Source organism: Haliotis cracherodii, unplaced genomic scaffold, assembly GCF_022045235.1.
Source record: "Haliotis cracherodii isolate W230 unplaced genomic scaffold, xgHalCrac1.p SCAF_17, whole genome shotgun sequence".
Lineage (NCBI taxonomy): Eukaryota > Metazoa > Mollusca > Gastropoda > Lepetellida > Haliotidae > Haliotis > Haliotis cracherodii.
In genome coordinates this window covers 23,826,105-23,840,340 of record NW_027266272.1, presented here as the reverse complement: position 1 = coordinate 23,840,340, position 14,236 = coordinate 23,826,105, and the positions used below count along the sequence as shown (strand labels likewise).

Here is a 14,236-nt window from a genome sequence, read left to right as displayed (position 1 = left end):
TGCTCATAAAAAATGAGAAACTACATGAAAACAATATAAGACCAGATCAAAATCTCTTGACTAGTTTCTAAAGCAGTAATGCAGGACTCTTGTTTTCTAAGAATAAACAATAGTCTCGTTATCTGAGAATAAACAATAGTCTTGGTATCTGAGAATAAACAATAGTCTTGGTATCTGAGAATAAACAATAGTCTCCTTATCTCAGAATAAAGAATAGTCTCCTTATCTCAGAATAAACAATAGTCTCACTATCTGAGAATAAACAATGGTCTCGATATTTAAGAATAAAGAATAGTCTTGTTATCTCAGAACAAAGGTTTCTAAGACCGACAATCAGTAGCAGATTTTAACAAAGTCTCCACAATGGTTAAATAAAAACACATCATTAACAGGTTTACTAAGCAACAGCTCCAATAAGATGTAGGAAATATTTCATGATATTCCAGACTTGATAAGAATACAAATGTTTTACTGGTGCATAACATATCCATAACCACTCATGTGCCATGAATGGTTACATTTGCTGCATATATACCTTCACAGTTGGCAATGGTTCCTCGTAACCAAGTGGACCTGGATATGAGCGAGCACTGAGTGTTCAGTTATACCCTGGTTTCTTCATAAACACAGCAGCCTTACTAATTATTTCAGTTCTCATTAACAAGACTGTAGGAGGTGTGACTCACTCCAGTATGCACAACCTGGATGAACCCAGGACAGTCTAGTCTGTGGTGCCCACAGTTAACCGATTGACCAACATCTCAGCTGAAATTATCTTTTTTCAGTTATTACTAACTTTCTATAGTTCTTGTCTATAGACCTTCACACCATCTTGAATGTCATGCTCTCCATCATGACGCCATCACTGTTCTCTCAGCGGTCATATTAGGGTCAGCGAGATCATCACAGGACACACTATCCACCTGGAGACATAGAACACGGCCGCAGATTGATAGACTCCCATTCTGTGTCAGCAACCAGCAGGTAATCAGGGACATACACTCCATATACTTATCGAGATGTCGCCATAATGAAGGAACTGTGGGTCCATCTGTCTAAATCATTTGAACATAAGTTCCACAGTGACATTTATTTTACCCATGTCCTCAGTCACGTGAACACGGAAGGGAGAGTACAAGCAGTATTCACAACATACTTTCTCTCCAAGTAGAGGCCTACAGCCACCATTACACTCAATCCGCAGAGTCGGCTTAGGGGAAATCAAGTTCGCTTACGACTCTTCCAAGCTCCAGATTCACCATCATTATCACACAAGTCTACATCAAATGGTTTTGACTTACTATATTTTACAAGCTCTAAATTGAGTCTAAATGGTACCCCTGTTTTGAGTCCCCTGGGTAATGCTAGATGATGGCCGCGCAAGGTTTTACCTCCAATACTTTGAAGTTGAATTTCCAAGCTACCACTGTTTTGAGTCCCCTGGGTAATGCTAGATGATGGCCGCGCAAGGTTTCATCTCCAATACTTTGAAGTTGAATTTCTAAGATACCACTGTTGTGAGTCCCCTGGGTAATGCTAGATGATGGCCGCGCAAGGTTTTATCTCCAATACTTTGAAGTTGAATTTCCAAGCTACCACTGTTTTTAGTCCCCTGGGTAATGCTAGATGATGGCCGCGCAAGGTTTTATCTCCAATACTTTGAAGTTGAATTTCCAAGCTACCACTGTTTTGAGTCCCCTGGGTAATGCTAGTTGATGGCTGAGTAGGTCCTACTTCTTGTTTTTCCATGCACCAAGTTGCGTTTTGAAGCTGCCAGTGTTCTCTGTACCTCGGGTAGAGCTGGTTGAAGGACGTGTGGAGAGTGCTGATTTGCGCCCGGATTCATCTGTAGGTTTAGCAACGACGCTGACTACGGACCTCCTCTGGTGTATGTATGGAGGAGCCGACTTGATGCGGTTGTAGCCTCCTTGAGAGTTGTGTCGCCCAGCAGACTGAGTGGTCCGCGGGCGCGAGGAGGCTCGGGAATGAATACCCATGCTTGATATGTCCAGACTGCACAAACAGACAGATAGAGAATTACATGGTGTACAGTCATAATGCAATGATGGCTAATGATAGGCCTCTGAAATTTTAGATTGATAACGAAAGATAAACTAAAATAAATGTCAACATACAGTGTTCCCTCGCTATTGCGCTCTTCAATATAGCTCTAAGTCGTTTATATCACGTGGTAAAGCATGGCTCCCAAAATTTACTAACATAAACTCAAGTTTTCCAATGACATGTTTTCTCTCATCTCAGAAAACATTATCAGGTGATCATCACCATCACTGTACTGATACCTGATACTTATATATGCTCACATTTAGTATTGCATACTAACCAAATTCTTAATACAACATCATCAAAATAATTTTAAAATATGTTTTTAGACCATTTGTGACAATCAATGGCAGCTAAATTCCAACCAACTATTAACAAAGCCTGGTTGCATTAATTTCTAACAATGAAACTAAAGCTGCAGATATTCTTACACCTCTCCAACAAACTCAACTCACCACTGACTGGGAAGCCCAACAATCTTGGCCCGTCTGAAGTCGTCTACAAATTCCTGGCTGATGCGAGGATCGTTGCCAATATTGGCCATGAGCTGTTTGTACAAGATCCCATCTCGCCGACACTTGGACAGGAGGTCGCGTGCAGCTGTCTTGTTGAAGGTCAAGTACCCCAAGGCCACAGCCACGGCATTGCGGACAAGGTCATTCTTGGACCACAGCCGTTCCACAAGGAGTTCTATGGCCCCGGTAGTTATCATGGCATCAGGAATCCCTGCACGTGTGTGTGCAAGGCTGGACAGCAGACTGGCTGCTATGACCACGGTATTATCCTCCTCGGATGTCAGTTTCTTGACCAACTGGGTTATCCCCCTTGCTGTGAGGAGGACTTGATCTTGATCGACAATGACACGAGCTAGAACCACGATCTGAATAAGGAGAGGATCTTCTGTAAGCATTTCTAAATTGGTAAAGAATCCTCTACAAAATCGATACTTTCTCAACAGTAGTCATCTCTGGAGACAAGCGGGAGGTACCAAGGACTTATTCTGCCTCAAGGAGATACAAACAGGAGGTACTAAGGACCTGTTCTGCCGTGAAGCCTCATGGAGAAACAAGCAGGAGGTACTGAGGACCTGTTCTGCCCTGAAGCCTCAAGGAGATACAAGCAGGAGGTACTAAGGACCTGTTCTGCCCTGAAGCCTCATGGAGATACAAGCAGGAGGTACTAAGGACCTGTTCTGCCGTGAAGCCTCATGGAGATACAAGCAAGAGGTACTGAGGACCTGTTCTGCTGCAAGTCCCCAAGAAGAGACAAGCATTGGGTCTTGAACTATGGAATCTCCATACAGAGACAATGTACTACCTAATCAAGGTTGGTTAACAAGCAATTAATTCTCAGCGTCTTTGGGAAGAATAATGAAGAATAACATGTACAGAACAGTTGTCATGGTTACCTGGAACGCTGCAGAACACTGAAAGTACTCATCCTCTGAGCTGATAAAAGGTTCAAACACGGAGTACTTGATGCCGCCCGCCTCCCGGATGGCAAACTGCTGTGGCGTGTTGTTGAAGGCGAATGTTGTGAGCGCCATACCTGCCTTGAGACGAGTGTCCTGTAACATGGACCAAACTTAGTTACCTCCCCTTCCCTTGCCAAGGTCTTTATCAGGGTTTCACCAGATGCAATTACTGCATTTATACACAGACAAAATGTGACCTGATGCAAATAATTCCTGGGAATGAAATTAAAACTAATACTAATTGTAGACTCCAGTTAAAAATAACTGACATTTCTATTCTGGCAACAAAAGCACTCAAAGTGTCAGGGTGTCAGTGGTAGACTTTCTAACATTGAAATCCCCATCTATATTAGACCAATGCTGCTGAGCATGTGCAATGATATGACATACTGTATTTCCTCTGTTAGATGCCTGTGGTATGTGAAGCCCACATAAAACCCACATGAAGCCCACATGAAACCTACCATGAAGCCCACATAAAACCCACATGAAGCCCACATAAATCCCACATAAAGCCCACATAAAACCCACATAAAGCCAACATGAAACCTACCATGAAGCCCACATACAACACACATGAAGCCCACATACAACCAAAATGAAGCCCACATGAAACCTACCATGAAGCCCACATAAAACCCACATGAAGCCCACATAAAACCCACATGAAGCCCACATAACAGACCAAGGATCATGACGGGTGAATTTGGGAAACTCCTTCGCACCACAGCATTTTTGGTTTCCAGCCTTAAAACTTTATTTTGGAAACTTGCCTAAAATCCAAATAGATGCTAAACAATATGATTAACCTAAAAAAGAATTCTGAATTCATTATGTTATCCAGCAATATTCCAGCTATATGACTGGGGCCTGTAAATAATCCATCCTGGACTAGACGATCCAGTGATTGATATCATGAGCAAAGTCCTATGCAGTCAACCAAGTTACTGTTTCAGATTTGAAACAAGCATGTATTATTGTGGATCAGTTCCTACCATAAATCCCCATTTTCACTGTTAGTTTCAAAATTACGAAATTTTCTCTGCGTCATAGAGGTAACTTTTAACTGCTAGACAGATTTACATGATACAGTATATTTTAGCAGACCAAAAATAAATTTTAAATGACTTTAAAACATATTTTGCTGGAGCTGCAAAAGGCGTCCCTTTGAAATCAACTTTTCTTGGTGCATACAGAGATGACTGCGACATGTATCAACTGGACTCACCTCCAAGCTAGACTTCAGCAAATCCAGAAGGATGTCAAACTTGAAACCCTGCTCCTCATGCAGCTTTTCCTGGTTGTCATGGTTACTGAGCACAATGCAAGCCAGTGAGTGGGCAACTTCCACCTGGATCTCTTCAGACGGGGGCGAAAGTAATATCTGGACCAGGATGGGGATTCCCCCTTCCTCTGCAATTTTCCGCTGTGTCAGCTTATTATTGCGATTAGCCACACCTGGGACAGAAAACAGCTGACTCAATAAACGTCGACTACGTCGAGTCATAAGAACAATATCTATAGAGGCATACATGAGCATTGTATCTTAAAATACTTGTAATATCTATTTATTATTAAAAAATTATCTCTGATTCTGAAATATAAGCCTTTCGTTGTGTCTTTTACAGTTATAAATTTATCTACCTACATAATGACATACATCAATCAACATTTATTACAACATAGGACCCAAAAAACTGTTACTGTCTGGAAAAAATTTATAATCTTTCAAACTAACATGTTGATGAATTTCATAACATGAATGAACTTATTAATAACATGTTGTGTTCCATTATGGTGTACATGCTCTACGCGCTGACCAACTAGGGCAGTGTATATAGGTCATAACACGCAGCAGTCACTTGAACATATTCCACATTGCCAGCAATCCCTGATTACACACCATCAAAGTCTGCAGCGTGCTACTCTATCTAGCTAAACTCCAAAACTGCGCACAGATCTCAAATCTGGTTCTTTGCTGCACAAGTTAGTGAATTGATATTTCTATTGTAACTGTAAGTATTTGATAAAAAGAATATGTGTTGATTATTGTCATCACACATCTTATTTTAATAAACAATGTTTAATCCTGAAATCAGCAATATTTCAGCTATATTGTGGAGGCCTTTTAATAATTCCGGGCCAGGCAAACAAGTGGCTGAAAACATGAGCACCCATCACGATGTCGGGAATGATAATAAAATCAGCCAAGTCACAGAGTCTGATCAGCAACCCCTGATCCTCTAACGTGCATGATGCTCTGGAGACCTGGAATCCCCAGGGGGCATATGAAGAAGCTGAGCGTGTGATATGGCGATATAACACTTACACAACATACTCTGTTTATCCCATACTTCCTGATAAATAAGGATAATTGACATACATGTGCACTACGCGCTCCCACCTACAGCTGCATGGTGCCATCAGCCTTGAAACGGTAAATACCTTAAACTTTACATTGAATACAAATAACAGCTGAGCCAATCTCATTAAAATCAGATCTAAGTTCTCGCTGCCGCTAAACAAAGATCTGAGGACATCCCATTACGGGTCACATCAGAATGACCTTTCGCAAACTTTGACTGACCCCTGACACGACTAACAAGAAGTCGATATCAGCCAGTTAGAGAGCAGCTTTCACGAGCTTTACGGCACACGTTTCAACCTGGTGACCATTTCAGACTATGCTTGAAAAATATGTTGATACAGTTCTCAATTAAAATTTGGAAAACTGAACAAACGAACATTCCGGAATGTCTAACAAATGGTTGCAATTGTATGGCAGTGCTTCCCACATACTGTGCAACGCCGCCTCCGTTCAAATGTTTATCCCACAGAAGCGAGAGATAGACGATAATTTTGACGGAATCAGTCGTATGGGACGTAAATGTCATTTGGAATACCCCGTGTTAACGTTTTCAAAGTTGCATGATTAAAAAACACATTCCGACTGTCACTTTCATGATCTGGTAAGCGACACTTTGATTGGTCAGATGAAAGGTCATTCTGACATGACCCGTAATGGGATGTCCTCAGATTTTTGTTTCACGAGAGCGAGAACTAAGATCTGATTTTAATGAGATTGCAGCTGAGCATACCTCTGCATATACAGAGTAGTCTACCCTGCTGCATACACAGAGTAGTCTCCCCTGCTGCATACACAGAGTAGTCTCCCCTGCTGGAAGGCCAAACCAGCCATTGCCATGAGATCTCTCACTTACACATGCTTATTGCGTAACAAAATATAGGTGTGCAGTTACCTATTATTCATGGTAAGGAAATATTACTCAGAATATGATATGCTGATTTCCTATTCGCAACTGACATTCGTTTCAATTGTGCGGTATACATGTGCAAGACAATATTACGTGATTCATTCAAAACTAAAACTAATGATGAACGATGCATGAGTTGTTAGACTAAAACTTGAATAATAGATCATGCCTTTGAGCATAAACAAAAATCTGCTATATTTAGAGCTAATTCTTTAAACTTGTCATAGCTTGACAAAACTTAAGCTCTACCCCAAATTTCCGGAGAATCCACTGAAAAAAATGATGTACATATACATGCTTTCATAGCATATAATCAGTTTATATAAAAGTCTTCACACCATAGACTTGGGAGTGAGTGTGTTAGTGAGTCAAGGGAGTTAACTAACTGTAAAAGTTTCCACCCTTGCCTAACTTAGCTTGAATTTCCCAGCTTGATCGTAGTGTCACCAGTGGCTATTACAAGTTATATCCCTTCTATTGCCCAATCAGATTCCACATCTCATATCACTTGCATTTGCTTCAAACAAAATGATGGTGCACAGTCAAGACGATCTGATTGATAATCAAGATCTTTATTGTAATAATACAGGTGTTACCTCACAAAGTGAATCAAATCACTTGAGCATGTTGATTAAATACATGAAAAGAATTGCTCTGTAAATCCTGCAATCGACCAATATCTGAACGGCAGTTGCCATATTGTTAATCAACCAGGCCCCATTCCACAAATCAATCGTAGCGCTAAGATGATCGTAACTCAAATTCTTTAACATGGGCTTACAACTGACTTAGTGCTATGATCGTTCGGTGGAACATATCCAAGAAGTCCATTTCATTATGTGATTTTGATTGGACTATGCATAGACTATGCTAGCCGAAATATAACTCCCCAATTCCAGCCTAGTTCAGCAAGGGTGGAAATAGGACTTATAGTCAGTTAACTCCCTTGCCTTGTGAAGATGGGTTTACACAGCCATTAGCAATGATCCTGGGATGTGACACCAGGACTTCAGCATGACATATGGACACATTACCCACTGGGCTACCGCACAGACCTCAAATTATGTGAGAATAAGAATTAGTTTAAATAGAGTCAAAACAATTATCAGTGTTCCCAAGTATTTGACAGAATTGTCTAAGACCTAATCTACATGTTTTGCTTCATGGAGGTGGCAAATACATAACACAGTGAAATTTCTTAAACAGAACTTATTGGCTAACATTTCAACATTTTTAAAAACATTCTGGAATAAAGTTCTGATATAGTTATATACAGTTATATACAGTTATATAGTATATAGCATAAGCTGAGACATGAGCATGCATTTGGTATATAGAAGTTGTGCTTACAATCACACAACCAATCCAACAACCAACAATCAAACATTCCACTTCCTGTGGTTGAGTGAGTAAGGTTTTACACCGCTTTTAGCAATATCCCAGTACTATTCCAGCAAAGGGGGAGGGGGTTGGGGGGGCCACAAGAAATGAGCTTCACTCATGGTGCGGAACTAAACCTGACCTAATGCTTTTACCACCAGGCTAACCCACCACCCTCCTGTGGTTGGATGAAGACACACTCTCTCAGCAGCAAACTACAGGTAGACAGGCTTGGTTGGTTTGTTGTTTAACACCGCACTCAGCAATATTTCAGCTATATGACGGCGGTCTGTAAATAATCGAGTCTGGACCAGACAATCCAGTGATTAATATCATGAGCATCGATCCAAGCAATTGGGATCGATGACATGCATCAACCAAGTCAGCGAGCCTGACCACCCGATCCTGTTAGTCGCCTTTTACGACAAGCATAGTCACCTTTTATGCTGAAGACCTATTCTACCCCAGAGTCTTCACGGGTCCCCAGAGTCAGGGAGGGCACAATAGCTGTACAGTAGGCCTCCTTTAGTATCTTTTTAGGCCATGATACAAATAGCCGAGAGCCCAAAGGGTCTGACACTGAAAACAAGATGTACGGTCATGTCTTCACCAACCGATCCCATCGCAGCACTCAGCTATGATACCCATAGCTCTAGGAATCAATATTTTAACACCCATTGCATAGAATATCTTTTCTCTAGAAAGTCTCAAATTTCAATTTAATTTCACATGAACCACAGTTGCTCAATACACAATCTGTATTAAAATGATCACAACATATTCTAGTTTCGGTACCTTTACCAAAATGCACCAAAACCAGTTGTACCAGAACGTCTGGGATATTACAGTCGTCACTAGGATCTACCATCTGGACGTCATTTCCAGTCTAGGTCTAGCACAATGTCCAGTGCCATGTGTGAAGCAGTGTTTGATGTTAACATACACAGTTAGAACATCAAGTTTATCATGACCTTTTACTTTTAGACTCCAGCAATCTGATTGGTATGTCAGCAGTGTAAAAAATATGTTAAATCATTTTGTTCATGACTGCCGCGAAAGAAGATATTTATTTTAAAGCACTTCTTTCACAAAGCCAATTAGCAGACATTTAAAATACTGATTCAAACTCTAACTCAAAACCTGTACATTTTTCAGAAATGTGCTGACAGTTTCAGTTTCGAATGTATTTACAGGTATCAAATCTACATTCAAAACGACTAAATGTCAGTTAGAAGAGTAAACTGATTCAGGTCTACTGTTATCCTCAATATTTGCCAAGTCACAAAGCCAATTTGCAGTCATTTAAAATACTGATTCAAACTCTAACTCAAAACCTGTACATTTTTCAGAAATGTGCTGACAGTTTCAGTTTCGAATGTATTTACAGGTATCAAATCTACATTCAAAACGACTAAATGTCAGTTAGAAGAGTAAACTGATTCAGGTCTACTGTTATCCTCAATATTTGCAAAGTTAAGACCATCTTTCAAAGAAATAAACAAACTTGGCAGTGCTCACCAACACAGAGCGTTCCCAGCACCTTGATCACCATCAGCAGCACCCGGTCAGATGTCTTGTTGGAACGCAGCAGGCGGACAAGTTGCTGGAAAGCATCAGCCTTCGCTAGGGCGTTCTGATTCTCCATACTCTCCCTCCCGAGAGCAATAGACGTCATACAACCTGAGGGGAATATGTCATCATACAGCTACCATCAACAGGGAACCACATACATCCTGAGGGGAATATGTCATCATACAGCTACCATCAACAGGGAATCATATACAACCTGTAGTGCAGCCTCAAAATATAACATTCTGCAGAATTGCAGAAAAATCTCGGAATTTGCCCTTTTTGATCAATCAATACACTAATTTTCATTATTTTTAAGCCTTTCTTTCAAAGTTTGCACTCAAACAATACCTAAACATTTAACATGCAATTCAAACATACAAAATATGAATCCTACAATAAGACGAAATTTGAAATAATTAATTTTCCTTTTAAACGTTCTTGTGGTATTATGACTACATAAACTATGTTTACATCTAAACATAATTTATTTTAAGTATGAAAATGAACCGTATCAATTTTTTAAAGGAAAATGGTAACGTTTTCACCGCAAAATTTTGGGATTGTATTTTGATAATTCTATCACAGAATTTGTCTGGGACTGGTAGAGATACTAGAGATAGCTGACTCTCTGTACCTACCAACATACAGCAGTTTCTCTGTGGGTTCCAGGAGCATCTGGATGATGTGCGGGATGCCCATCCGCTGTGCAATGTTTTTCTGCTGAGTCTTGGTGTGTCCGGCCAGCGCCCACAAGGCACAGGCTCCCTGTTCACGGACCTCTATGTTGATGTTCTGCAACGTAAAGCGTGACACCATGTGAAAACTCTGACTACAACCAACAAAATGAATTTAATCTGCTTGCAATATTCTCCATGTTTTGACAATTAGAAACTTATTTTATCAGTGAGCTGCTTTCCTATTTTCACCTATAAAATCCTTCCTTCTGAGGTAAATATTTATCATAGAAAACGTCCATGGCATCGGTAGTGATGTTTTCAGTCTGGAGGCTGTTTGTTTTGTTTTTGTCAGCTGTGCAATATTTCAGCTATGTGACTATGACCTTCAAATAATCAAGTAATTGGTACTAAGTATCATAATAACACCCTATCGGCCATTTCACCTTGCCTGACACCAGGTCCATTAATTAAGTCTTAGGACAAGCTTAGGTTGGTGGGGACTGAACTCAGGGCAGGTTGCTCCAGGCATTCTGTGTTTATCATGAAAGGGCACAGGTGACTCAGACTCCCTGATTATGTTTCTAGGTTTGTCAGCACCATACCCGTAATCATGTGTTTCACCAGTGGTAAATGTCTGAGACCTCTACCACTTCAGGCTTTCATCCCACATCAAGCTGACACACTGGGATGTACTGTTCAAAGCTGCATTAAACCAAACTCACTCACTCACTCATATCATAGCATCAGCCAACGGAGGTCGCTGCTTACCTTAAGCAATCTGAGCAGCGCTTTAGGAGCGTCCAGTGCAAGGAACTCACTCACTCATTCACTCACTCATATCATGATAGCATCAGCCAACGAAGGTCGCTGCTTACCTTAAGCAATCTGAGCAACGCTTTAGGAGCGTCCAGTGCGAGGAACTCACTCATTCACTCACTCATATCATGATAGCATCAGCCAACGAAGGTCGCTGCTTACCTTAAGCAATCTGAGCAGTGCTTTAGGAGCGTCCAGTGTGCGGAAATCACTCATTCACTCACTCATATCATGATAGCATCAGCCAACAAAGGTCGCTGCTTACCTTAAGCAATCTGAGCAGTGCTTTAGGAGCGTCCAGTGTGCGGAAATCACTCATTCACTCACTCATATCATGATAGCATCAGCCAACAAAGGTCGCTGCTTACCTTAAGCAATCTGAGCAATGCTTTAGGAGCATCCAGTGTGAGGAACTCACTCATTCACTCACTCATATCATGAAAGCATCAGCCAACGAAGGTCGCTGCTTACCTTAAGCAATCTGAGCAGCGCTTTAGGAGCGTCCAGTGCGAGGAACTCTCTCTGACTCTCGGTGTTGTTGTCGGCCAGAGCCTCCAGAGCACTTGCAGCCTTCACCTGGACTGTCACGTTCCGGTTGAGCTTGATCAGATCCACCAGCGGCCTGCACCAAACATCACACATGCCATAATTCATACTACCACTGAATGCGTCATTGTTGTAACAATTTAAACTCCCAGATATTTTAATAATATTTTTTAGTATTAGTATTACACGCTGTAATGTACCCACAATTTGAGGTAGTCTAACTGTTGATTAGATACCTGTTATTTTAGTTTGGAACTAAGCACTTCAGTGCCATATCTGTATGACAATCATCAATGGAGCCTTGCTGGGAACCTTTTCTAACCCAAATTTCTCAGGAGGGAAAATCTGATATTCTGATATCAAACTATGACAATGAGGACCAACAGACTTACTTAGCAGCTCGTTCAGCCATGATGGCATCCTGGTTCTCCCGATGCCCTGTTGTCATGGCAGCAATGGCTGCAGCAGTAGCAGCTTGCAGCGTCTCTACAAGGCAAAGTGTACCTCAGTTGTCACATTCTTCATTGTATGTCATTACCTACAAGGAGTGAGTGAGTGAGTCAGTGAGTCAGTCAGTCAGTGAGTCAGTCAGTCAGTGAGTCAGTGAGTCAGTCAGTCAGTCAGTCAGTCAGTCAGTCAGTCAGTCAGTCAGTCAGTCAGTCAGTCAGTCAGTCAGTCAGTCTAACCTGGGTCGTCGGTTTTATGTGTCAATGATTATCTACTAGATCACACTATTATCTACCAACACACCTTCACACTTATTGAAGGTGTCGAGGTGACATGCAAGACCAGCTTACCTGAGTCAACAGAGAGGAACTCAATAAGAGGCTCAATGCCCTCGCACTCTGCCACCGCTGTCTGGTTGGGGGGGTTTCGAACACACAGCACCCGGATAGCGTTCACAGCGTTCACCAGCACATCTTCCAACTCTGAGTCCAGGAGATTTACCAGAGGGGGAATTCCACCATTCTGTGCAATGACTTCCTGGTTGCCTTGGACACAAGCCAGGTCGGAGAGGATAATGGCAGCTCGTGATTGGATATCGTCCACCGGGGAGCTGAGAAGCTGGATGAGGATTGGTCCAGCATTTGCCGTGGTGAGAGCCAGTCGGATGTCGTTTTGTTCGGAGATGTTACACAGCACAGAAGCAGCCACCGATTGTACCTCCTCGTTGTTCAGGTTCAGCAGGTTGACAAGGGCCGGAACGCCACCTGGTGGACAAAGTAGGCATTACAAATAAGATTTTCAATTCATGCTGCTGTAAAAAAGAAACATCATAATGGAAAAACAAAGAATCCTATGATTTCATGCTTTCATAAATGAATCTGTTAATTTGCGAGTGTTGATTAAAAATCCATTTAATACAAAACATCTTCGAAATTTGCCAGCCAGCAGTAAATGGTTAGTCTGTGAAACAACATGGTTGAGACGAGGTAAACCTCCGATAAAATCGATAATACAATTTAAATTTTTCTCAGCTGGGATCATAATTGAGTGGCACCATAGCATTCTTTCGGGTAAAAACATGGCATAATATATAACAGCTACACGATGAATAGTAGAAAACAATAAAGAACCAAGCGTAGTTTATTTCTAATAAAACATTGTTCATTTCTGGAGATTAGAAGATGTCGTCTGGCGTTTCGAACATGCGCCCCTCATGGTTTATTCTCCCTGCAGTGTTTTATTGTATGATAAACAACTCCCACTCAATAAACATTGTGATGACTTTATTATTATTTATTAGGAGTTTTGTTGCTATTGAATATGCAGGAAAATTTCCAACAGTTTCAAGATAACTGGCAGACGATATCGTGATGCCGTCCTGACCTGCATACAAGATGGCCTTCCAGTGATCCTCCTTGGACGTGGACAGAACCTCCAGACACTTCACAGCACTGTCCTTCTTCATCAACGACTCAGCATTCAACATGGCTGAAACATGCAGACGGAATATACACATGACATGAATTGTAAAAGGCAGCCAGACTATACATATGATTTGATGTTTGTTTGTTTGTTGCTTAACGCCGCACTCAGCAATATTCCAGCTATATGACGCTGGTTTGTAAAAAGAATCTGGACCAGACAATCCAGTGATAGACATCATGAGCATCGATCCACGCAATTTGGATATGATGTCATGCATCAACCAAGTCAGCGAGCCTGACCACCCGATCTCTTTAGTCGCCTCTTATGACAAGCATGGCTTGCTAAAAACCTATTCTACCTATTCCAGATCTTCATGATTCACATATGATATCAATTTAACAAGCAGACGGCAAGTACATATAACATGGCCAACACAAGACAATGGAATACATGTTGTAAATATATTTGCAGTACATGTCAGTGGCAGCAAATGATTAAATCACTAGTAACAGTGTTGTCCCGGCCAGATTTGAACAGCAGCAAACAGTGTGGAGCTTTCC

The 14,236-nt window shown here is 41.3% G+C and overlaps 1 protein-coding gene across 1 annotated transcript in view; it reads right to left on the bottom strand.

Annotated features, from left to right (window-relative positions):
- Positions 1–971: 971 nt before the first annotated feature.
- The window catches only part of LOC139464711 (ankyrin and armadillo repeat-containing protein-like), a 36,287-nt gene continuing 23,022 nt past the window's right edge, over positions 972–14,236 (bottom strand). Inside the window, exons 13-22 of the mRNA XM_071246228.1 lie at positions 13,635–13,739; positions 12,602–13,015; positions 12,197–12,290; positions 11,730–11,880; positions 10,404–10,557; positions 9,712–9,873; positions 4,767–4,996; positions 3,473–3,631; positions 2,520–2,944; positions 972–2,013 (exon numbers count right to left, since the gene is read on the bottom strand). Of these exons, the coding sequence (XP_071102329.1) occupies positions 1,731–2,013; positions 2,520–2,944; positions 3,473–3,631; positions 4,767–4,996; positions 9,712–9,873; positions 10,404–10,557; positions 11,730–11,880; positions 12,197–12,290; positions 12,602–13,015; positions 13,635–13,739 (2,177 nt within the window). The 3' untranslated portion in view covers positions 972–1,730. The remainder of the gene's footprint in view (positions 2,014–2,519; positions 2,945–3,472; positions 3,632–4,766; positions 4,997–9,711; positions 9,874–10,403; positions 10,558–11,729; positions 11,881–12,196; positions 12,291–12,601; positions 13,016–13,634; positions 13,740–14,236) is intronic.